General features: G+C 38.5%; 1 protein-coding gene across 2 annotated transcripts in view; it reads right to left on the bottom strand.

The window, feature by feature from the left end:
- Positions 1-2,746: 2,746 nt before the first annotated feature.
- The window catches only part of LOC131483474 (protein adenylyltransferase SelO-like), a 35,722-nt gene continuing 11,578 nt past the window's right edge, over positions 2,747-26,890 (bottom strand). The window contains exons 9-19 of one of the 2 annotated variants that reach the window (XM_058681639.1): positions 25,413-25,482; positions 24,037-24,109; positions 22,328-22,411; positions 21,500-21,629; positions 17,473-17,517; positions 17,295-17,376; positions 17,111-17,203; positions 14,344-14,423; positions 13,519-13,562; positions 6,410-6,489; positions 2,747-2,949 (exon numbers count right to left, since the gene is read on the bottom strand). In XM_058681639.1, coding sequence (XP_058537622.1) covers positions 2,827-2,949; positions 6,410-6,489; positions 13,519-13,562; positions 14,344-14,423; positions 17,111-17,203; positions 17,295-17,376; positions 17,473-17,517; positions 21,500-21,629; positions 22,328-22,411; positions 24,037-24,109; positions 25,413-25,482 — 904 coding nt within the window. In that variant the 3' untranslated portion in view covers positions 2,747-2,826. The remainder of the gene's footprint in view (positions 2,950-6,409; positions 6,490-13,518; positions 13,563-14,343; positions 14,424-17,110; positions 17,204-17,294; positions 17,377-17,472; positions 17,518-21,499; positions 21,630-22,327; positions 22,412-24,036; positions 24,110-25,412; positions 25,483-26,890) is intronic. The other variant, XM_058681640.1, reaches the window with a different exon arrangement.

Genomic DNA, 26,890 nt, shown 5'->3' with positions numbered 1-26,890 from the left:
ATTTATTCAATATACTTCTTTATTTAAATTTTTTACATGAGCATGTATTACTTGGCATGAGCAAGTGTTACTTTGACAATTAAATAATAACAGTCACCTTAAAATTTTGTGAGGTTTTCTTTAGTTTTATTTTTTTAATTTTTTAATGTTCATTTTTGAGAGAGACAGAGAGCAAGCAGGGGAGGGGCAGAAAGAGAGGGAGACACAGAATCCCAAGCAGGCTTCAGGCTCTGAGCTGCCAGCACAGAGCCTGACGCAGGGTCCAAACTCACGAACAGTGAGATCATGACCTGAGCTGAAGTCGGCCACGTAACCGACTGAGCCACCAAGGCACCCCACGGACTTTTCTTTAGTTTTAATAATGTATCTTTTTGCTATTTTTGGTTTTTTGTGTTCTTAGTTCATGTCATTTAATTTTAGAAAAGAAAGTTTACAACTCAGATGTTTGCTGTAATTTAACAAGCTTTGTAAAGAGTTTCAAATACTCACAAAGCATTAAGCCTCCAAACTGCAATCTCTAAATATCATTTCCCTGAATGGGGCCTCCTTAGAAAAATGACAGGTTCTGGGGGTAAGGCAAGAAACACACAAACAGGATGGAACTTACCACACCAGAAAACAAAGAAGCTATCAAAAACTTCTAGGATCATGCACACAGAGAGACACTATGAATAAAACCTCATTGGCCATATATGGGACAATTTATACATCAGTAAGAATAACTGCAATAGTGGGGCGCCTGGGTGGCGCAGTCGGTTAAGCGTCCGTCTTCAGCCAGGTCACGATCTCGCGGTCCGTGAGTTCGAGCCCCGCGTCGGGCTCTGGGCTGATGGCTCGGAGCCTGGAGCCTGTTTCCGATTCTGTGTCTCCTTCTCTCTCTGCCCCTCCCCCGTTCATGCTCTGTCTCTCTCTGTCCCAAAAATAAATAAAAAACGTTGAAAAAAAAAATTAAAAAAAAAAGAATAACTGCAATAGTGTAAAACATAAAATATGCTTTAATTCAAGAATTCATAATGATAACTTAAAACAACAAGCCCACTGGTTGTCTTTGGAACATGCTTGGGAACCAACTCTTTGGCTTTCTGAACCTCAGGGTAAGTAAATAATAGTGATAGAAAGTTTTCTGTTATAGGATTCCAGCTGACAAATGAATGATATGACTATATTATTGTTTTGCAACTTACTGAGTCGTTGGGTCTAAGTGATGATTGTCAGTGCCTATTGATATCACAAAAAGAGACAGCCAATATGTACTTCTTGGTGGAAGGGTACAACACTTGTCTTCTGATAGCAAGTATTTCTTCAAATAAATTGAAGCTTTATAGAAATATAGGGGGACAGAGCAACAAGTTAAACAATACCTCAGAGATGCAGTTAGCAAAATGCAGGCTCTGGGACACACTACAGAATAAATTATCTGCTTTCTTCAAAACAAAACAAAAAACTGAAAGGGAAAAAAATATATGTAGGTGGCTGTACTTGAAGATATCAAAAGAAACTCAAGAAATTTTGTCATCTAATTTGAATGTATAGTCCTTACTTAGATCCCAGTTCAAAAAAACAACTATAAAATAATAATAGTGGTGAAAATAACTTATAAAAATCCAAAAACTAGTTATTTGATTTGATGCATTAGGGAGTTGTTAATTTGTGTTAAGGTGATAATGGTACTGTATGCGTTTTAAATCATTAACATCTGGAGATGCATACAGAAATATTTGTAAATTAAATGAAACACAGTTGGGAACTTATTAAAAATACATGGGGATATAAAAATTATACCTCAATTAAAAGCAATAACTAGGAATGAGGGGAAGTGTGTAGGGATGAAGACAAAATAACATTGATCAGGCATTGATGCCTAATTAAGCAGCTGGTTGGTAAATCAGATTCATTAAACTATTCTCTTTACTTTGGTTAATGTTTGAAAATTACCATCATAAAAGAAAAAGCTCTAGGAGAGCAGTTAAACTATGTTACTTATCTGATGTGCCCCACAATGCTGGGTACATAGTATGTTTTAGATGAATACTCATAAAATCATTAAAAGATTGCCATAAGATTTTTTAGTTATTGAGCATCACTCATATGGATTACCATATTTTATTATTCCATTAAAGTTATTGATTAGAACAAAAATGATCACAAAGATGTTCCAAAGAATAGGTCCAGTTTATTTGGTAAAAAAAAAAAAAAAAAAAAAAAAAAAAATTTGCATACATAATCCTTTTTATGAAATGTGAGACTGTCATCAAAATGTAGATGGTCATTAAGAATTTATCAAATGGTGGGGCACCCAGGTGGCTCAGTCGGTTAAGCGTCCCACCTCAGCTCAGGTCATGATCTCACAGTTTGTGAGTTCGAGTCCCGCATTGGGCTGTGTGCTGAAAGCTTAGAGCCTGCTTCGAATTCTGTCTCCCTCTCTCTCTGCTCCTCCCCTGCTCATGCTCTCTCTCTCTCTCTCTCCTTCAAAAATAAATAAAAACGTTTAAAAAAAACTTTTTTTTTTTTTTAAATTTTTTTTTTTTCAACATTTTTTTTTTATTTATTTTTTTGGGACAGAGAGAGACAGAGCATGAACGGGGGAGGGGCAGAGAGAGAGGGAGACACAGAATCGGAAACAGGCTCCAGGCTCCGAGCCATCAGCCCAGAGCCTGACGCGGGGCTCGAACTCACGGACCGCGAGATCGTGACCTGGCTGAAGTCGGACGCTTAACCGACTGCGCCACCCAGGCGCCCCAAAAAAAACTTTTAAAGAATTTATCAAATGGATGATTCTATGTTGAGTTCAATGACAAAAGTATCCCTTCATTTCTTTAACCTAAATCAAGATGAGCAGCTAACTTTGAGGTCCTTGGCCCAAGAAGGAGTAGGTGAGGAGTAACCTGCTTTTTCAGCTGCAGAATGCTTCTGGAAAGGATGCCGAAGAACACGCTGGAGAAGATGGACCTGGCAAACAATTGAAGCACATAGATGCACATTTTCTTCCTCAGGACCTATCAATTTTCTAAATTCCCAGAATGACAAGGTTAAATTGAAATTTCTTTAAAAATGTTTAAACACTGTATGTTGTATTAAAATTTCAACTATACTTGTTACTTAAAATTTCTGTCATTCCACAGAAAGTTCCTTTAAGTACTAGTTTTGTGTTAAAACAGGAGAACAAATATGTACCCTCTCAAAAAGACTATATATATATATATATATATATATATATATATATATATATGTATATATATATATGTATATATATATATACGTATATATATATATATATATATATCCACACACACATATACACATACATACATACATATATCCTGATAATTCAGCAATTCTTTCACAGAATTAAGAGAATTATAATTTTCTAAAATATTTACAAAAAGAAAATAATGTCAGTGGTTTGCAGTCTTTCCAAAGCAAGGGCATGGATTCCAACTCATGCCACTTCCTCATTTGCACTTTGACCCATGGTAATAAACTGAGGCATCAAAAAACACACCTCTTTCAACAATAATTCTAGGATTTAAATGTTTCTTTTCATCCAGTTATGAAATAAATAAGTCGTGGGGATGTAATGTATAGCAAGGTGACTAAAGTTAACAATAATACAGTATAGCAGTTGCTAAGAGAGTAGATTGGAAAAGACTTCATCACAAGAAAAAAAAATGTGGAACTATGTATGGTGATGGATGTTAACTGGACTTACTGTGGTCATCATTTTACAGTATATACAAATATTGAATCATCATGTCGTACACCTGAAAGTAATATAATGTTATATGTCAACCATACTTCAGTTAAAATATATTTTTGGTGCATTTCCTTTGGTATTTTTGGTGCATATCATTTCCTTGGGTGTTAATAAAGGAACACTTAGATCTATTGATAGAAAAAGGTGCATGATTGTCTATACTAAGAAAGTACCAAGAGATCAAATAGAGGGTATTACTGTATTACTAATATTTAATAGGAAGACAGCATCATCATCAATATGGTGCTTTTAGAGCCCCTCTCAACTTCCCCCAGGGTTCTTTCTATACATACACTTTTACCAAAGTTAGTCTTATTTATGCCTATTCTACTCTCACTTGCTGGCTAAAAATCTCCCTGAATTCATTTTTATACTTCTTCACCGCACCTTGCATAGAGTAGATTCTCAAGAAGTGTGTTTGATGCAAACAGGTAAACACAAGTTGTATGTGTAAACGGTTACCCATATAAAGGTTTAACAAAATCTTTTTCCTTTCCTGCATGAGAACTTAACCCTGAATTAACTGTCTGGCTCTGTTCCCCTGGTGACTTGATGAGGTGGTATGACAACTATGTCACCATATAACATTGCTTATGACTGACAAGTAGCATCTGGATGGGAGAACTGTAAATACCTGACAGCGTGTTTTGGGCTTTCTCTAGTGTGGTGACTCGGTATAAGGCAGGCCGCTCATGGGGACACTGGAGACTATGCCTATGCAGTTGTTACAAGAGATACTGGTTTCTATGGAGCATGAAGCTTTTAAGCCAGGGCTACCCCTGCGTCTTCCCAGTGTGGACCTCGTCTGTGCACACCTGAGCTTCACTGCCGTGCCGGGCTACTGGCATGGACTGAACTCCTGCAAATGAGGAGCCGATGCTGCCCTGCTGGTAAGCCATTTCTGTCATCTTTTTATTTAGTTAGTTCTTTTTTAGTTTTTTTCTTTAATGTTTATTTATTTATATTGAGACAGGTAGAGAGAGAGTGTGCACATGAGTGGGGGAGGGGGAGAAAGAGAGGGAGAGAGAGAATCCCAAGCAGGCTCCATGCTGTCAACGCAGAGCCCCACATGGGGCTCCATCTCATGAATCATGAGATCATAACCTGAGCTGAAATCAAGAGTTGGCCCCTCAACCAACTGAGCCACCCAGGCGCCCCCTGCTGTCCATCTTTCTGAGCTGTGTGGGGCTCTGTGCGGATGGCTCAGAGCCTGGAGCCTGCTTCAGATTCTGGGTCTCCCTTTCTCTCTGCCCCTTCCCCGCTCGCACTCTCTCTCTCTCTCTCAAAAACAAACATTGAAAAAAAGATATTTTAAAATATTTTCTAAAATGAAAACCTAGATTTGTCAAGCTAATTGAACTACTGAAATATAAAGTTAATGCAAGTTCCAAATTAGAAATAGCAAAAATAGTTTCTCATGCCAGCCCTGATCAGTTGGTAGTGACCATGCACACTCTGTGGAGAGAATGATTCTGAGGGAAAGAAGGCAGGAGCATCCATAACACCTACTCCAGTGCAGTAGAGTGACAGCATGAACACCAAGGCCATCCCCCCCCCCTTTTTTTTTTAAACTTTTTTAAATGTTTATTTTATTTTTTAGAGAGAGAGAGAGAGAGAGTGCAAGCAGGGGAGGGGTAGAGAGAGAAGGAGACACAGAATCCAAAGCAGGCTCCAGGCTCTGAGTTGTCAACACAGAGCCCCAATGCAGGGTTCGAACACATGAACTGCAAGATCACAACCTGAGCTGAAGTCGGATGCTCAACTGACTGAACCACCCACACACCCCAAGGCTGTTCCTCTTCTAAAAAAAAATAATTATGTACATGGCATTTTAAATAACTGATTGTGAAGTATTTGAAGCATACAAGAAAGTATGCAGAACAATACAATGAACACTTGTATATCCTCCACTCAGCTTTAGAAATCAAATACTTCCAATATGACTGGAGCCCAACAGGAGTCTCCTTCCCTAATGCAAATTTCTTCCTTGCCTCCAAGTAACCACAGTCCAAAAATGATATTTATCATCTTTATTCATTTTGTTACTTTTGTTATACACACATGCATCCCTAAGTGACATACAATTTTGCATGTTTTACACTGTATTTAAGTGGTAATAAGCATGTGGTATATATTCCTTTGCCCTTTGCTTGTTTTGCTTAACATTACATGTGGGATTCATCCATGCGGATGCACGTAGACCCAGTTCATTTATCTTTACTGTTGTCAGTATGAATTTAAGTGGACCCACATTGCTAGTGCGTTGGACACCCGGTAGAAGCAAAAGTAACTCCCTCTGGGGAGATGCACCCTTAAATCAGTCTTCACTGGATTCCACAGATTGAAATCCCGAACTCCAAAACATAAACAAGAAGCAGCAGCATCAAACCCTCAGAAGTTTAAGTAATATAGATATATGATATAAATGAATCTTTAAAATTTTAAATCCATTAAAGAATGGATTTTTTTTAATTTAAATTTTTTTCTTTTAAAAAATGAAACAATGATTTACTATAAAGAGAGACCAGCAACAAGAAGGAAAAGCTGGTACTGGCAGTGGTCTAGTTTCACATGTCTGCAAACAAAGTAAGTGTGCTTAAAATATGATACACTTAAAATTAATAAATATAAACCCAGGAGACTCACACACCATACCTCTGAAAAATCATTCCTTTCTGCTTTTCGCACTGCGGACTCTGCCATCCAGTTCCTCAGCACATACCTAGGATTAACGGCTTCAGAGGGAAAAGTGTGTTTTGGAACAATAAATTACTAAGTCCACAAAGGCAATATGAAATCACCCCCAAAATTAGATAAGCTTTAAGAACTTTGCTGGAAGGCACAAATGAGAAGCAAAGATCAGCATCAGTCAACTCTGATTGTTTATAAACAATGTACAGTGTCTATTACCTTATGGTACAGAGAACACTTTTTTGAGCGCTATGATCAGTACTGGGTTTGGTTTTTCTTTTCAGTGGTTCATCATTACTTTGGGGTTTTTGCACCATATTCAGTTCATTGAGTATTTTCTTTTTTTTTTTTTTTTTAACGTTTATTTATTTTGAGAGCGAGTGGGGGAGGGACAGAGAGAGAACATCCCAATCAGGCTCTGTAAGATCAGGCTCCTTCCTACAAACCCTGAGAACATGACCTGAGCCAAAACCAAGAGTCACAGACTTAACCGATTTAGGCGCCCCTCACTAAGCATTTTCTAAAGCTGGAGAAAGTAGTGAATGAGTCTGAATTAGGCCCCACAGCCTGAGTGGAGGCGGGGGAAGAGAAGCTGCTACTTTTAACATCCTCAAGCTCAGAATTAAGGTCTGACTTAGTGGGACTGCTTAATGTTCATGCTGCCAAGAGCAAGCATGAAGGGTTACAGGAAGGCAAAACTCCTTATAAATTTACATTTTTCATAGTAACCACACATTTTTTATATTAAAGGCAGTATAATGGCACATTTAAAAAATTCCAGAAACTATGTCTTTATTGGAGATGAGTTTTTCCAAAACAATTTATCAACTGAGTGGAGAGGGAGGATGCTTATCCCCACTGGCACAACAGAAATTCCGAGCAGACTCCAGAAATCACAATTTTGTGATTCTCAACAGTTTTCCAAACTACTTGAATGGTGGAAACATACAAATTCCCTTTCAACTTGGTTTTAAAGATCTGCCATAATATGACGGATAATCTAATAATATAAGTGCCTTGTGACCGAGCAATTCTCTAGGAATGTAGTCTATGAAAACAAATTAGAACTTAAAAAGTATTATTTACATTAAAGAAAACCAGAAACAATTTAAATACTTAATATTAGGGGAATAGTTAAGTAAAACACTGTATACCCTTCCTAAGAAATATTATCCAGCCATTAAAAATGTTATATTATAAAGAATGAAGTAGTAAGGAAAAATGCCTTATTTATTCTTGGTAAAAATATGTATGTATATATATATATATACATATATATATATATAATTATACCATAGTATGATTACCATCACGTATTTCTCCTAATCAATACACATGAAAAAGACTAGAAGTAAATACATCAAAAAGTAAACAGCAACTATGTTTAAAAATACAGGGGATCTTTTTTTAGTCTTTCTGCATTTCTCAATTTTAATGTTTTATTTTTGCGAGCAACAGAGAGAGAGAGTGAGCAGGGGAGGGAAGGGCAGAGAGAGGGGGAGACACAGAATCTGAGGCAGGCTCCAGGCTCTGAGCTGTCAGCACAGAGCCTAACGCGGGGCTCGGACTCACAAACCATGAGATCATGACCTGAACCGATGTCGGCCACTTAACCGACTGAGCCACCCAGGTATTTTTCAATTTTAAAGAATTCATACAGAACTCCTTTAAAATAAAAATGTGTACACAAAAATATGTACAACCTTTAAACAAAAATAAAACTAATGTGCAAGGGATGTTGTGGAAGTGCTTAGCTTAGGCAGAGGGAGAGAGGAAGCTTCCAATTAAAAGCTTGACAAATCTGGGGTGCGTGGGTGGCTCAGTCGCTTGAGCGTCCAACTTCAGCTCAGGTCATGATCTCACAGCTCGTGAGTTCAAGCCCCACATCAGGCTCTGTGCGACAGCTCAGACCCTGGAGCCTGCTTCGGATTCTGTGTCTCCCTCTCTCTCTGCCCCTAACCCACTCACATTCTGTCTCTGTCTCTCTCAAAAATAAATAAACATTAAAAAAAAAAAAATTTGAAGTTTGGCAAATTTGACACACATGTCATAGAAACCTGACAGTAAAATACTATTAAAACATACTGGGAATTTCAGCTACAAGCAGAAGTGCTTTGGACCAAGTTACAAATATGTAAACTACTTGAAAATCAGATAATTATAGATGTTTATAAGATTCTTTGAGGAGTTATCTAATTCTGTACATTTTTATCTAGTTGGGAACTTTCTGTTGGTAGGTTCTTTCTTTTGGCAATAAAATGTTAAGCAGTGGGTTAATGAGGATTATGTCCACACACAAACCCAGCCAGAGTTACATATAATGTGATAATCCCTGATCCACTAGAGTGTTGACTACGTAAGGGCAGGACTCAAATTCATGTTTGAAGTCTCATCTTTAAACAATGAGATGGTGCAAAAAAAGGGAATATAAGAGGGACTTAGTATATCTTTCTGAAAAGGTAAATTTAGCTGTCAAGAGAGTTAAGGCTATGTTTTACTGAGTACATCATAATACAAAGAAAGCATGCCATTGCTACCCTCAATTGGAAAAGATCAGTATATCAGAAAGACTCAACGTCCATAAAACACTGAGCACTTCAAATTATTAAGCTCAACTAATCTCTAACAGGCTGGCAATGAAACGGGAAAATGGCAACTCTCTTTATCATTTATCTAATTCAATAAAAATAAAAATAAATCTTATCCTCATAATTGTTAGTTATTAACATAATTTAAGAGACAAATTATTTCAAATATAGCATCTTCCATTGTTCTTTCTTTTTTTGAGAGATAGAGACAAAGTATGTGCATGCAGGGAAGAGGGGCAGAGAGAGAAAAATAGAGAGAGAGAATCTTAAGCAGGCTCCACACTCAGTGCAGACCCTGACCAAGGCTCAGTCCCACAACCCCAGGATCATGACCTGAGCCAAAATCAAGAGTTGGATGCTCAACTGACTGAGCCACCCAGGCACCCCATCTGTGTTTTTTTTTTTTTTAATGTCCAGGAAGAAGAATGAAGAAGGAATTTTTTCTTTATCCTCGTATCTACAAAAGGTCAGGTCTAAAATATTTACTTGAGGCCACAATTTATATTTATACCTGTGGACTAGGCCTACAGTTATATTTTATAATGAGGCTCAAACCCAGGATTTCAACATAGTTGGCCTTGAGCTCTACAATAGCTGTGTTCTAAGGACAAATAAAGATTCTTCTGAGCCTGTGCCACAAATTCACTACTAGGCACAAAGAAAGCAGAATTACACTGATGCATTTTCAGAATTACAACCAAGTTAGTTTTATTGCAGAAACCCACTTGTATAATGCTGGAGCTATAATGGCTTGCCTAGATGCATAGTAAGGACAGTCATCAAAAGCATTTATTAAAGTTTTAATATGAGCTGGGCTGTGTGGGCACAGTGTGACATAAAAGAGAAGAGATCAATGTCCTCTGGTGGCTTATGATCATAGAGTTATTTGGAGGTTTAAAAATAATAAATCTTGCAGAATTAAAAAAAATTCTAAGACCTTTAAAACACTATTATTTAGGGACGCCTGGGTGGCTCAGTTGGTTAAGCGTCCGACTTCCACTCAGGTCATGATATCATGGTTCATGAGTTCAAGCCCCGCATCAGGCTCTATGCTGACAGCTCAGAGCCTGGAGCTTGCTTCGGATTGTGTGTCTCCCTTTCTCTCTAACTCTCCCCTGCTCACTCACTCTCTCTCTCTCTCCCAAAAATACATATTAAAAAAATTTTTTTTTAATTTTTAAATAAATAAAACACTCATCTTTGATGTTCCCATTGCTTGCAATTTGGAGCATCTACAAAAAAATTTTAAAGCAAACCTTCCCCTAATCTACTGTTAATTTTTTTAATGTTTTGAAACAATATATAACAGCAATATATTTTTAGTCTTTTGGTTTCTAGAAAACATTAAGTCATCCCAGTCTTCCCAACAACCCTGTGACGAAGATACTTAATGTACTCTATACTAGATGCTTATCGAGTACTTATTATGTGCCAACTACTATCTCCCTGAATTTGTGCAACAGCCTATGATGTAAATGCACTTTATAGGTGAGGAAACAAAAGAGGGGTCAACTAGATAGAAATGTTTTAAAACTGGATGGTCACGGTTGCACAATTTTTTTAATTAATAATTTTTTTTATTTTTTAACTTACATCCAAGTTAGTTAGCATATGGTGCCACAATGATTTCAGGAGTAGATTCCTTAAGCGCCTTCCCCGTTTAGCCCACCCCCCTTCCCACAACCCCTCCAGCAGCCCTCTGTTTGTTCTCTGTATTTAAGAGTCTCTTAGGTTTTGTCCCCCTGCCTGTTTTCTTTTTAATTTTTTTTTAATGTTGATTTTTGAGAGAGAGACATACAGAGTGTGAGAAGGGGAGGGGCAGAGAGAGGGAGACATTAGAATCCAAAGCAGGCTTCCGGCTCTGAGCTGTCAGCACAGAGCCTGACGTGGGGCTTGAACCCACAAATCGTGAGATCACGACCTGAGCTCAAGTCGGATGCTTAACGGACTCAGCCACACAGGTGTCCCGTCCCCCCTCCCTGTTTTTATATTATTTTTCCATCCCTTCCCTTATGTTCATGTGTTTTGTCTCTTAAAGTCCTCATATGAGTGAAGTCATGATATTTGTCTTTCTCCAACTGACTAATTTCACTTAGCATGATACCCTCTAGTTCCATCCACATTGTGGCAAATGGCAAGACTTCACTCTTTTTGATTGCCAAGTAATACTCAATTGTACATATATATACCACATCTTCTTTATCCACTCATCTGTTGATGGACATTTGGGCTCTTTCCATACTTTGGCTATTGTCGATAGTGCTGCTATAAACATTGGGGTGCATGTGCCCCTTTGAAACAGCATCCCTGTATCCCTTGGATAAATACCTGGTAGAGTTGCACAATTTTTTTAAATTCAGTCTAAAAAAATCACGGTACACTTAAAATGAGCGAATTTTATGTAAATGATACCTCAGTAAGGCCCCTAAAAAGTATATATACACACCAGAAAGAGAAAAGGAGGGATGAAGGAATCAAATGACTTGCTTAATAACATGTAGGAAATAAATGGCCAAACCAGAGCTCGGGCACAGCAGGCCCACCTCTGGAGCCCATGCCATGCTATCTCTCTGAGGAAAATAAACTCAGGTCAAGACCATACATAGGAATGAAGACTCCCTAAGGGAAATGAAGAATTGGACTTCACTACACAGGACACTCTTCTTAGATGTTTTATTTGTTCACACCTATACAATTCTTTAATTCCACATCCCTGATACACATTGTTACATGAATTTGTACAATTTCTTATATATTTGCATTTTCATATCAGTTAAGCATATAATAATAACATATGGAAGTATGCCTTTAAAAACGTAACTGAGCTATCATTATGAACTTTTATCATGCCTTTGCTCTTTGTGAAAATTTATCTTTTTCCCTTGAGAGCCCACTGTTCAGCACTTACTGTTTCTCTAACATAACTCAAAGCTGCAGCCTTGACTTCACTGAAATTTCTTTCATTTTATCATCTCATCCATCCTGTCATAACCAAACAAATCCAAATACTAAAGACTTCCACCACATGTTATTCTTTCCATTTCTTCTTTCTCTTGACTGCTGACTGTCCATACTCTGAGCTGGCTTATAAATTCTGTACAACCGCAGCAGTGGACAGAAGTGGAAACTAAATCCATGCTGGGCCTCAAATAGATCACTCACTTCTCTGTAAAAACTAAACTTGGTTTTATTTCTACAAGAAGGTCTTGAGTTCAAGAAGCAATCTCATTCCCTAACCTCACATGGAATGTGAGCATCATCATTATTTCATTCACATGAATCGGCCACCCTGATGACACACACTAGCTCTCTATACAAGTCCTAAGTGAGGCAGGAGTGCTCAGGCACTCAGCTTAACTTCTTTGATCTTAGACTCCATACTGCAAAAAGAACTAACTTCCATTGTTTTCTTCACCAAACCAACTGTGAAGTCACATGGTAAACTGAAATCAGTATTAGAGATGATTTATTTTCAGAGCTGTCATTTACTGGATGTGTATTATGGCCCCGGCACTGTAACTAGATACCTTACATATATTATTACGCTCCAATACTACATCCCTGCAAAATATCCCCATTATACAACAACTAAGGACTTTTAAACTCAGAGAGTTAAGTATCTTTCAGATCATACAGCTAAAAAGTCACAAGAGGAGACCCATCTGCCAGATCCCCAAACTCACCTTCTTTCATCATAACCCAAACTACCTTGTCTCTCCCCATCTTTTAAGACTATATCTTATTGGGGCACCTAGATGGCTCAGTCACTTAAGCGTCCAACTTCAGCTCAGGTCATGATCTCTAGGTCTGTGAGTTCAAGTCTTGCTTTGGGCTCTGTGCTGACAGCTCAGAGCCTAGAACCTGCTTCAGATTCTGTGACTCCCTCTCTCTCTGCCCCCACCCTGCTCACACTCTGTCTCTCTCTCAAAAAAAAAAAATAAAATAAATAAACATTTTAAAAAAAAAGACTATATTATTTTAGGAACGCTTGGGTGGCCCAGTCGGTTGAGCGTCCAACTCTTGATTTTGACTCAGGTCATGGTCTCATGGTCTTGGGACTGAGCTCTGCATTGGGCTCTGCACTGTGGGCATGGAGCCTGCTTGGGAATCTCTGTCTGTCTGTGTCTGTGTGTGTGTGTGTCTCTCTCTCCCTCTCTCTGCCCTTCCCACGCTAGCACACGCATGATATGCCTCTCTCAAATAAAATTTTAAAAAGGACTATATGATTTTAACATCTGTATGCAAACTTATTAAAAGCAGAACTGTTATACTGTGTGAAATGTCATTAGGCAAGCTCATAGATGACACTTCAACTCAACTAAAATACACTCAAGTAAAATTATCCTAGTTAACAACAAGCCAAAAATACCAACACCAAAACCAAAAAGACCCCTCAGTTCCTCAAGTAGTTACTTCCAGCTTTCAAAAGAATGTTGCTTTTATGTGATAATCCTTAAAATTGGAAAAATCAAAAGGCTTACTTACTTGTCATTCTTTTTCTTCTTTCAGAATCTGAATCGTTCATGTTACTAACAATGAATAAAACAAAGGACAAAATTAACCACTGTCTCCTTATATCATAGCTTTTTTTCAAAAGGGTGGGAATTATTTCACAAGACAAATATTGGGAAAAAAACATTTAAAAATCACATTGCATCAGTGTCTGAAAGGAAGATAGAAAATACTGAGTTTGATTAAATAATATACAAAATACTACCTTGTTTAATTATTTTAGCTAATTCCAAGTCTTTTATTTTTACTAATTAAAAAATAGTTTTGTCTAAAAATCTAAATTTTCTGATACTTTTCCTTATCTTAAACATGGTTTTCTGAAAATAATTTAGCTTTTTCTTGACTAATCATGGTTGTCTTTATAAACAGCCTTCAGGGGCCATTAAACTGGGAAAAGCTGTTTCTTCCTGTGGTTTTCCCGTCTCTCCGTTCAGGGGCCACTACCTACAATGTCTTTACTCCCAAGTAATTCACTGTGATTTATGAAACAAAGTAACTTGTCACAAGTGTAGAAGATGTGACAACTAACAGGCATGGATAGAAACCTGAGAAGCTCTTCTCCAGAGCTTCAGGGCATGGGCTCCCAAGGAACTTGGGGAACAGTGTTATCAGAGTTGGGGTGAGCAGACAGGTGCTCTCTGCATGGGTGAGGTGTTGCTGTGGACGCCTAGGCAGGTGCAAAGTACTCAGCAGTAGAAGGAAATGTTGGAGAATTAAAGAAAGAGAGGCTTGATGGCTTGACTCTGCTAAAGGAATACAACATTGCATCCTTTTTCGGAAATGGTTAGATTGCCTTACCTCTTCAGTCTCAGCAGGTACTGGGATACCCAGGCTGGAAAGAGCTTGTGCTTGGAAATCATATTCAGCGCCCAGAATTGCTAAATGAAAATACAATAATAGGCTGCTTAGTATATTAATATTGGTCAGTTTATTTTAACTTCATATTACTTTAAATTATATTCCTTAATAATAACTTATCCAGATTTTTTAAGACATGCTATTTCAAGTAGAAGTAGTACTAAAAAAAGAATAATATTTTCTTTTTCTTGTTTTTTAATGTTTATTTATTTTTAGAGGAAGAGAAAATACATGTGAGCAGGGGAGGGGCACAGAGAGAGGGAGAGAGAATCCCAAGCAGGCTCCATGCTATCAGCACAGAACCTGATGTGGGGCTCGAACTCACAAACCATGACATCATGACCTGAGTAGAAATCAAGAGTCAGACACTTAACCGACTGAGCCACCCAGGTGGCCCTTCCTTCTCTTTATATAACATTCAACTCTAAAGTTCTAATTCATGGAAAGCCATATAATGGCATGATTTAAGATACATAAAAAACAAAGTTCTTATAGAGATTACACATGAATACTGATATTACCAAAAGCTTTCCTTTAAATAATGTGTAATTTACTTTTAAAAAGCTAATTTGCGGGGCAAATTGAGGAGGCCCAAAGAGGGGTTCCTCACTACTCCAAGCATTCTCTAACACGAAATTCTAGCCCTACAACCACGGGCTAAGAGCTCCATAGCATGAAGGGGCCTCATCGGGCATGGGTAAACATGAGAATCAGATCCTGATATTTACCTATCGACAGAAAATAAACTGAAAGCTAACAATAATTTACTTTTATTACTATATTGAGCTACTTACGGTGAAGGGCTCATGGGAAAAAGATGCAGATAGTCCAGAGGTTAAGAACAGGGGCTCTGGAGAAAGCTGCCAGTGTTTGAACCCAGCCAGCCACTTACTAATTGTGTGAGCTGGCACTACATAGCCTCTCCATGCCTCAGTTTCTTTACCAGTAAAATAGAAATAACAGTGGTACCTGCCCATATGTCATGGCACAGATTATACATATAAAATGCTTAGAATAGTACCTGAAACATAATAAGCACTCAATAAATGTTAGCTATTAGTGTTATTATTATTAATTTTTCATTACTTTGTAAAGCATTTACTATAATGCCTGTCCCAGAGTAAGTTCTTAATAATAGTGGGTTCTCAATAAGTGCTTCTTGAATAAATAAATGCATTGTGAGGCTATAAAAAGATAACATTAACTAGGCACAGAATGTCATGTAATATAATGAAGAGATTGAAATTTCAAAAAATAAGGCTGAATTTTAATCTCAAACAATAATAAACAGTGATTACAATATAAACTACTTAAACCTGTTCAGAAAAGAAACAGGCCCAAAATGGAGTCACTTGTGCTAAGCCCACATCACCAAACCAAAACTTAATACCTAACCTAATTGCGGTTTCAGCCTCCCCCAGGAAGGTAATTTTAACTGGTCAGCTGGAACTCCCGGGTCAGCAGCAGTGAGGTAACCCACCTGATAGACCCCTACCATCCTTCCCCCAAAAGATGACGTAATCTGCTCTTTCCTTGTCCCTGTCCCCTTCTGCCTATAAAAGTCCCCCATTTTGTACAGCTCCTCAGAGCTCCTTTCTGTTTGCTAGGTGGGATGCTGCCCCATTCATGAATTGTTGAATAAAACCCATTGGATCTTCAAATTTATACAGCTGAATTTTGTTTTTTAATAGACCTTAGAAATAGATCTAGGTATCTAAAAATCTATAAGTAAGAATCTTCTGGTAGTACCCATAATATTTCATAAATGCAATGTGTTCGTGTTGAAATAAAAAGGCAACACATACTTTTAAAACTAAGTTAAGCCCCTGCCACTTTAGAGACCATTTGGCAGTTTCTTAAGGAATCAAACATACATTTTACTAAACAATCCAGCAATTCCACTCCTAGGATCTATCCAAGAGAAATGAAAACATATGTTCACACCAAAACTTGTACATGAATGTTCAGATCAGTATTTACTCACAGTAACCAAAAAGTGGAAATAACCCAAATGTCCATCAACTGGTAAATGCATCAGCCAATGGTGGTATATCCATACAGCGGAGTACCGCTCAGCAACAAGGAGGAAAGAATTACCGATACAGATAACACCATGGCTGAACCTCAGAACTAGGCTAATGGAGAAGCAAAAGACTACACACTATATGAGTCCACCTATAGGAAATGTCTAGAAAATGAAAACCTTGAGACACAAAATTAATTAGTAGGCGGTTGGGGGCTAGGAGTGGAAACAGGGATTAACTGCAAATGGGCAGGAAGGATCTCTTTTAGGGTGATGGAATAATTGTTCTAGAATTGTGATAACTGCATAGATCTATAAATTTTTAAAAAATCATTGAATTATATGCTTCAGGCCAGTGGAATTTCATGGTATGCAAATTATACCTCAATAAGTCTGTTAAAGAATACTGAATTAAGAGGGGCACCTGGGTGGCTCAATCGGTTGAGCGGCTGACTTCGGCTCAGGTCATGATCTTGCGGTCCGTGAGTCCGAGCCCCGCGTCGGGCTCTGTGCTGACAGCTCAGAGCCTAGAGCCTATTTCAGATTCTGTGTCTCCCTCTCTCTGACCCTCCCCCGTTCATGCTCTGTCTCTCTCTGTCTCAAAAATAAATAAACGTTAAAAAAAATTTAAAAAAAAAAAAAGAATACTGAATTAAGAGAAAAACAAATGTCGCAAATTACTACCTGGGGAATGTTGAGCTCCTGTAACTGGCTTTGAGTTATCTCGCTGAGCTGCCGAAATGTCATTGTAAAATCAGCTGCTGTCTTTTCCATCAGCTAATGAAAATGATTATATTTATCAATCTCAATTCTTCAAGAATAGTAATTCAAATACAAGGAAAAAAAGATATAAAATGACAAAACTCACATGTAAGAGAAATGCAATTAAATCATCATCACCCTTTGTTTCCCCAAGTAATCCCAATTTGGCTTTGAACAATTCTCTAAATCTGAAAGAGAAATGTTATTTCAATTCAACTCACTATTTCAAGAATTGTCCCCAAACCAACCAGGAGGCTTTAATATCTGTATTCAAAAGGACAAACCTTGTATAATAAAGAACTGGATACCCCTCAAGAATCTGAGCAGCTCTACAGGAAGAAAAAAGGAAGGACAATGAAATCTTTATTTAAAATTAACATTCTTATCAGAACAAAGTGAACCTTTTCATATATTAAATATAATTATTATATTTACCAATCTCAATTCCCATATTTCATAAAAATATAAAGATTAAAGCATTCTTAACCTTAAACTCATCTTTTTTTTTTATGTTAGTTTATTTTTGAGAGAGAGAGAAAGAGGGAGCATGCACAAGTGGGGGAGGGGCAGAGAGACAGATGAAGAGGGGAGACACAGAATCCAAATCCAAAGCAGGCTCCAGGCTCTGAGCCGTCAGCACAGAGCCCAATGTGGGGCTGAAACTCACAAACTGTGAAATCATGACCTGAGCCCAAGTCAGACATTTAACTGACTGAGCCACCCAGGTGCATCCCCCCACCTTAAACTCATCTTTAAAAAAATTAAGTTTCTACTTTTTTTTTTTTAACTTTTTTAATGTTTGTTTATTTTTGAGAGAGAGAGTAGGCAAGCAGGGCAGGGGCAGAGAGAATGGGGGACAGAGGATCCAAAGTAGACTCTGCACTGACAGCGGAGAGCCCAATGTGGGGCTCGAACTTGCAAATTGCTAGATCATGTCCTGAGCCGAAGTCAGACACGAAACTAACTAAGCCACCCAGGTGCCCCTAGTTTCTATTTTTTTTTTTAATGTTCATTTATTTCGATGAAAGAGAGTGCATGTGCATGAACCAGGGGAGGAGGGGCAGAGAGAGAGAGAGAGAGAGAGAGAGAGAGAGAGAAAGAAAGGGAGAGAGAGAGAATCCCAAGCAGACTCTGTGCTGTCAGTGCAGAGCTCAAAGAGGGGCTTATCTTTTTTTTTTTTAATGTTTATTTATTTCGAATGAAAGAGAGCGTGTGAGTGTGCAAGGTGGGGGGGGGGGGGTGGCGGCAGAGAGAGTGAAAGAGAGAATCCCAAGCAGACTCCATACTGCCACACTGCGGAGCTGGACGTAGGGCCTGAACTCATAAATCATGAGATCATGACCCGGGCTGAAACCAAGTCAGTCGCTTAACCAACTGAGCCACCCAGGTGCCTCTATTTCTTAATATTCTTAAATGTATTTTAAATTATACAAAAGCTCAACTCTTCCTGCAGCTCCACTTTCTTTACCTTACTGACCTCACCCCATACAAGTCTTCCCCTTGCTCATTCTGAAGCAGCCATAGAGGCCTTCTTGTTGTTCCTTAAACACCCCACGTACCCACTAATGGCCTCTGCACAGGCTAGTCCCTTGTCCAGAGCACCCTTCCCCAAGCATCTGTGTGGCTTGCTCCTGTGACTCCTTCAAGCCTTTGCTCAATGAGATGCTGATTATCCTTTTAAAACTGCAAACCCTTCCCTATCCCCTGCTTTATTTTTCTCCATAGTATTTACCTCCTTTCTAATTGGCTATGTAACTATTTATTCTGTTTGACTGTCTCTCCCACCAGAAGGAAGTACTACAAGGACACAATTATTGTGCTGTTTTATTTACTGCTATCCCCCCAGCACTTGGAACGGTGACAGGCACCTCAATAAGTATTTGTCTCATGAATAAATGGACTCTGCAGGGCAAAGGGGATATAAAATTAATGGAGACAAAAGTGACTGCTCAATGAATAACATCTTATATTGCTTTGATTTTGAACTATGTGATGTATTACCAATACATTTTTAAAATATATTAATTAAGGAAACCATAGATGGCATATAAAACTTCTATTGTAGCAATTTTTTTGCTACCCAGGATTAATGAAATCACTATATGGTTTGCCATCCATTTGTGATCTTGTTGTACTAGAAATGGTAAGGTTTAGACTTAGGGGAGTGCGGGGGAGAGAGAGAAGGTAAATATACTCTATCTCCTAGCAAATACATTAAAGACACACAAATGATTAAAATGTGATCCTGCCCTCAGGGAGTTGAATGTCCACTGGTTATATCAAGAAATGTTTTAACAGTCTATGTAATTATTAACATACTTAGATTATTATTCAGGCTTATTGATATACATACAGGAGATATTTCGAGTAACTAAGTGTAAATATTACTTATTTATAATAAGTTACCTATTTATTATTTACTCTGTTGTTTAAAAAGGCAACCATGTACCACTTTTTCTTCAGCCTAAATTCAGAATGAGAGATCACACAATGGTCAGATTGTGATTAAAAGTTCAGCTTTATCACTGACAAAAGCTAGTCTGGAGAATATGGCTTAAGTCTGTGGATAAATAGGCATGTTAACAAATTGTGCCTAAATTAGAAAGTTTTACTCACTCAGTTACTAAAACAGCAGTCACAACAATGGACCTCCCCCCCACTTGGGCACACCCCTATAAAATTTTCATATAAAAAAGCAGAAAATGTACTCTTTCCCTGGACTGACAGCTTTCCAAAAAAGAGGTATTAATAGGAGGAGCCTCACAAGTTTAGTTTCTTCTCCCATATTCATCAAACGGGTCATTAACCCTTCCTTCCCCAAATAGGAATAAGTGGACACAGAGAAGGACTGTGTACTCTAATGAAGACCCCCCCCCCCCCAACCACAATGAACCACTTTTAAGAGTATTCAAGCCCAAAGACTAAGCCAGAGATAGATGTCAAAGGAAGATGGCAGTTCAAATGAATTTTTGGTGCCTGCCCCTCCCTGCTCTAATTCAGCCTCTCTCCCCTGGCTACAGAGTCTTGGGGCCTGGAGTGTCTGGGCAGGACTGCAGGCCCTCACTCATGAGGTACAGCATGGCTGAGCAGAGCAGGCCCTACCTGTATATATGCTACTGGAAAGAGTTCGTGGGCTCCCTGGCTTCTTTGAGCCTACAGGAAACCCGCTAAAACCTGTCTACCCCAGAAGGTGGGAGTATGCTAGCTTGGCGCTGAGGAGAGCTGGGAGCAGAGAGGCAGCCTACCAGAGGCCCAGTGGAAAGCTGAAAACTTGCCTGTGCATACTCTGCTGGCACATGAAGGGTGTATCACCACATAACTGGAGCTGAGCCCCAACAGAGAGGCAAAGTACACTACCAAAGTGGGCTCGTACCCGCAGAGAAGAAAAACGAAGGAACAACAGAACAGTTGGCCCTTAGTAAAATGGAACTGCTCTTGGAGACAGATAACAATATGAAAATAATAATAATAATAATAATAATAATAATGATAATAAGATACTTAACAAGAACAAACTATACCTCAGTAGGCATTCTAGAGCTACAAAATATTGTTTCAGACTACAAAATTCGGTAGATGAATTGAGAGAGAAGACAGATACTCTTGAGACTCAATTTTGTGGCCTAGAAAATCAACTAGAAGAAATAACCACAAAACACTATGCAAAAATACAAAGAAATGGAAAGCATAAGTAAAAATAATAATAATAATAATAATAATAATAATAAAAGAATTGGGAATATATGGAGGATTCATACAAATAATGGAGTGCCAGAAGCACAAAAAGAAATGGATGGAAGAAAGTCAATACATAAACAATAGCAGAGATTTCTCTCACTGGGTATATAGTTACAGCCAGAGAAGCAGAACCCTTATTGGTGCTATAGAACAAGGGATTGATTTTTGGAATTTGACCTATGACTGTGGGAGCTGGTGAGGAATTATATATAACACTGTTGCTTCTGTGTCTGGTTTTGGGGCTAAAAGCCAGCAGTGAAGACAGGACAGAAAATTGGATGTGAGGGGCACCTGGAAGGCCCGGTCAGTTAAGCATCCAACTTTGGCTCAGATCATGATCTCAGTTTGTGAGCCCGAGCCCTGCATTGGGCTCTGTGCTGACAGTGCAGAGCCTGGAGCCTGCTTCCGATTCTGTGTCTTTCTCTCTCTCTGCCCCTCCCCTGCTCATGCTCTGTCTCTCTCTCTCTCTCTCTCGCTCTCAAAAGTAAATAAACATTAAAAACAAATTTTAAAAAATCATTATACAAATATATTTTTACACAGATTTAATTAGTGGATTTAGGATTTACTCACAGCTGCCTTTGCCTAGGATCCAGTATTGGGTTTAAAGCTTGCAACAACTTGTTTAAATTAAATATCCCAATATTGGCCTGATTTCCTATTTTATATCTTCCTTCATCATCAGATGTGTTTGGGACAAAATCTGTTGAAAACAAAAAACACTAGCATTTTGTAGTGGGGATAATTGTCTCTAAGTTTATATTTACACTTAATAAATTTATATTTATTAGATGTATTTATATTTATTAAATCTTTGTCTATAAACATTTAATTCAAAAGTAACATAAACACTTACTACCCATACACATGAAATTCTTTTTAAATATGAATATGAATATTTGCCTAAAAGAGGCAAGTTCTAACCTGCAAGAATTATCAGGGGATCAGACATATACTTCAAACTCTACCTCAAGTCATGTCCTCCACCCTCCACGAAGCCCGCCTGGATCCCTCCTTGTAAGTATTGTGTTACTGTTACCTCCATTTTATAGGTTGGTAAAGTGCCAAGTTAAGTGGCTTGTCCAAGGACACAGAGCCGCTAAGGGTCAGATGCCCGAAGTCACACCCGCATTGGTCTCACACATGTTCCCCACTCCCCTCCCTGGCATCTTCTCTAATATGTCATTCTTTAAGGGCAGAGACCACAAAGGACTCATTTTTGAATCCTTATAGCCCCAGAAGATTAAGTACCACGTTTTATGAGTGAATCCAATTCTCTCTACTACCCCACCACTGTATTAGCTATAACAGTTTATCTAAAATAAACCTGTGATAATTTTTTAGTGAAATAAGATATATGTGTGTAAACATCTTACATGTTTACATATAAATCACTCTTACCTGGATTATAGGCTTCCATAAAACCAAATGGACCATAGTCAATTGTAATGGATAACAAACTGAAGTTATCAGTATTACAAACACCTGAAACCACAACAAAAAGTTTCTGAAAACACGGTAATAAAACAATAAAGCATTTTTAAATGCATAAAATTATCCAGAATAGGAAAGGTAATGGAAATGCATTTGTTTTGGAAATGCGGCAAAATTAGATTATCAACTGAAAGTTTAACTGGTGATACCAAATAGCTTAATATATATTAAAACTATATTTTTAAATTAAATTTACCCTTTTGTTTTATACCCTACCCCCTGCAAAGATTTCAAACACTGCAGGAACAAAAGCCCCAAGAAATAAAAATTCTTCTTACTTATCCTCAATTTCTAGCATTTGTTTAAACAATATATGTTACTTGGAATGGAATTGAGGCTAATAAAGGAATAAGATTAATTCATATTCAAAGGATGGGAAAAGGGAAAAACATGGCTATGCATTCCAGTAACAGTCACCAGCTGTGGGGAGAGAGTATGCCTCGCAGGCCGGGGAGGCCATGGCTGGGGTAGGAAGAAGCCGGGGAATGAATACACCAGCCTGTTACATACAGGATATTTGGCAACGGTGTCCAATATAGAGTTTCAGCCTTTCTCTGTTTACAAAACGTGAACTATACAGACTCTCTAACCCACCCATTCCACTTTAGGGGTCTATCCTCAAAAAGTCACCTTCAAGAATACAAAGATACAGTTGCATGGTAGTCACTGCAGCAGAGTTCATAATAGCAAAAACTCTGAAATGCTGAGCCCACTCTCTCTACCCCAACCACCCCAAGAGAGATACACAGAGTATGTTTGTGATAAGCTAAGCAGATTTCAAGAAGTTTTGCAATGTGGGAATTCCGTTTGGTATTTATCTAGACACATTAGTAAGTGTACGATTTGTTTTTCAGTTATTCTTAGTTCAGGCACATATTCCTCCCTATGCAATTTCACACACAAGATGGCTTCATACATACAAGCCAGGCCTGCTTTTTTCAAAGATTATGAATATCCTCCAAAACAGTCCAAAAGAATTGATAGGAAATGGTTAACAATGATTGCCCTCGAAAATGGAATTCACACTCACTTCTGTATATTTTAAAGCATTTTTTTTAATGTTTATTCATTTTTGAGAGACAGAGCATGAATGGGAAAGAGGCCAAGAGAAAGGGAGACACAGAATCTGAAGCAGGCTCCAGGATCCAGGCTGCCAACACAGAGCCTGACATGGGGCTTGAACCCACGAACCACGAGATCATGACCTGAGCCAAAGCCAGCCGCTTAACTGACTGAGCCATCCAGGCACCCCTCACTTCTGTATATTTTAAATTCTTTACCTTAAGCATGTAGTGCTTTTATACTTAAGATTTTTAAAACAGCTTTAAAGAGATCTAAATATAATACATGTAGCCACGAGGTTAAAAAGCTTTACAAGTAATAACATCCTCATCAAATTGAGGATGCCTATTCTACTTTGTGTATACTGTTCCCCTCAAAACCATTTCAAACACGAGAAAATTGTTTCTCTGTTGCTGAAAAAAAAATAATAGGCTATAAATGTTAAGAAGCTCATCAGCAGGAATATTTTGAGGCACACAAAAAAGAAGTCTTCTGCTTCAACAAATTAACTCTACTTCCCCAACAGAAAAATGACACATCAGTAGATAACTTACCATGAGCAAAACCAACAGACATCCACAAGGCAATGAGTTGTGCTGTCTCTGATACCACAACAGAGAAGAAATCCTAAAATAAAATTCAGAAATTTGTCAGATTTTTCAGGAATGCATACTCTTTTAGGATCTTCTGGTAAGTCACAAGGAGAACATGGAAAACATTCAGAGAGCCAAAACCTAACTAAAGAAATGGAAATTAGTAGGTGTAAGAAAAACATGGAAGAATGTAAGGAATTAGCAAGAAATAATCTCTAATGGCTCAGACAAAGTATTATGGCCAGGCTTTCCCCACGTCCAGTAAGAACAGGGAAAGCATTAGAATTCAGCACAAGGGAGTTAAAAGTAAAGTGAGTTCTTAAACTTTGAAATGAATGGCCAACAAAAATAATGCCATTCCATTCTCTGTGACTGCTAAGAGGGTAAAAGAGGGTACAATGATCAAAACATTTCCACAAGAACAGAAAATTAGGGGTGCCTGGGTGGCTCGGTCGGTTAAGCATCTGACTCTCGGTTGAGGCTCAAGTCATGGTCTCACGGTTCGTGAGTTTGAGCCCCACGTCATGTTCTGTACTGACAGCTCAGAGCCTGGAGCCCACTTGGGATTCTGTGTCTCCCTTTCTCTCTGCTCTCCCCTGCTCATGTTGTCTCTTAAAATAAATAAATAAACCTAGAAAGAAAGAGAGAGAGAGAGAGAGAGAGAGAGAGAAAGAAAGAGAGAGAGAAAGAGAGAAAGAGAGAAAGAAAGAAAGAAAGAAAGAAAGAAAGAAAGAAAGAAAGAAAGAGAAAGAAAGAAAAGAAAATCACATGTTTTCTTGTTATGGATTATGTGTATTTTAGAATGACTAATATAGAAATATCCATATATCTCACATGTGAGAAAAGAACACATAGGACCAAGTTACAAATGCTGCACAAAAAATAATGTTTAGAGTCAGGATGCAGTAGTATCTGTTCTTTAGATCCTTTCAAACAAATCTGCTTTTTTTAAAAATGTTTATTTATTTTTGAGAGAAAGAGACAGAGTGCAAGCGGGGGAGGAGCAGAGAGAGAGAGAGACACAGAACCCGAAGAAGGCTCCAGGCTCTGAGCTTTCAGCACAGAGCCCAACACGGGGCCAAACCCAAGAACCATGAGATCATGACCTGAGCCAAATTTGGATACTCAACCGACTGAGCCACCCAGGTGTCCCACAAAACCACTTTCTTATCTGTGTCTTGTTTCTGAAGTGGTTCACCTTCTCTTCCTCTAACAAAATGTTCAGAGTGCTCTTTTTCCTTTCCTACCTTTAGTTCTTTAAGTTATAAGTTGTAACCATTGACGTTGACAAGCAATGAGAGAAGACCGAATACCACCCTTTATCTTTAAAAACTTACCACATATCTGTTAGGTTCTGCGACCTCTACTGAGGGGAAATGCTCCCGTATGATGAAGTCTAATAATGTCCTGGAGAGAAGAAGGGGAGAGTATCGGCATGCCTCCGTATCAAACCATCTAAATCCACCCTTGACATTCAGGAAGCCATTAGATTCAAGCTTAAATTTTTAAAAACTGAAATAAGATTTTACTCCCAAAACAGCCATAGAGAAATCTTTCCTCAACACCAGTCAAAATTGGAAATGTGTTTCTAAGATAGGATTAGATTCCATCTGATTGTGTTGCAGAGTCAGCTTAGTTCAGTACATACCCAGTGCACATGTCCTGCACCTGCTGTATGCTGCACCCTATGCAAATCCTGACAAGACCCAGACCCAGAATCCAAGCAGAAGTGAACGAAAAAACAAATGGGAAGTTAGAAATAATGCCCAGCGAGGGGCGCCTGGGTGGCGCAGTCGGTTAAGCGTCCGACTTCAGCCAGGTCCCGATCTCGCAGTCCGTGAGTTCGAGCCCCGCGTCAGGCTCTGGGCTGATGGCTCGGAGCCTGGAGCCTGTTTCCGATTCTGTGTCTCCCTCTCTCTCTGCCCCTCCCCCATTCATGCTCTGTCTCTCTCTGTCCCAAAAATAAATTAAAAACGTTGAAAAAAAAATTAAAAAAAAAAAAAAAAAAAAAAAAAAGAAATAATGCCCAGCGAGTATAGACAACTCTCTCAACAAGCAGGGATGACCACGAGTTCAGTAAACATTTGCTAACGTAAGAGACACAGAGACCCCTCGTGACCAATGTGATGACTTCTCTGCTTTGCTTATTCATTTCCCTCAATGTCTTTTCTCTCCATGTTCTTGGTGGACCAGGCGGAATCTGGATTTATTAAGCTCATAACTACAATATAGGACCCACATTCCTAATGATTCTAGTTTGCCTATGAGAATTTTTGTGAGTTTTTAAAACTGTGTTATCTTAACAAAAGGAAACAGAATTCCTCTTAAAGGAAGAAATTTTTTTCTGAAAACGCATCTTGCTAAGTCTGCTGAAGGAAGATGAAATTTTGTAAGCACAGGTATCACAGGCACCAAGACATCAGAAAATGCTGGAAGCTGTACTGCATGATACAAGGGGAAGAAAAGAGCAATCCTCTGTCTCCCCTGCAGAAAAATCTTCACTAAGATGCACCTGTTCTTAAATGCTTTGTGTAAATTCTCCTGTTTGGTTCATTCTGTCCTATTTTTTTTAATGTTTATTTATTTGTTGAGAGAGAAAGAGTGCAAGTGGGAGAGGAGCAGAGAGAGAGGGAGACACAGAATCTGAGGCAGGCTCCAGGCCCCAAGCTGTCAGTACAGAGCCTGACGCAGGGCTTGAACTCATGAACTGTGAGATCATGACCTGAGCCGAAGTCAGACGCTTAACCAACTAAAGCACCTAAGCGCCCCTGTTTTTGTCCTATTGAAGGGGCTAAGTTTCAAGTCTGGGTCAACC

Source organism: Neofelis nebulosa, chromosome 8 (assembly GCF_028018385.1).
Source record: "Neofelis nebulosa isolate mNeoNeb1 chromosome 8, mNeoNeb1.pri, whole genome shotgun sequence".
NCBI lineage: Eukaryota > Metazoa > Chordata > Mammalia > Carnivora > Felidae > Neofelis > Neofelis nebulosa.
The sequence above is the reverse complement of the archived record's forward strand: the minus strand, read 5'-3'. Positions and strand labels throughout refer to the sequence as shown.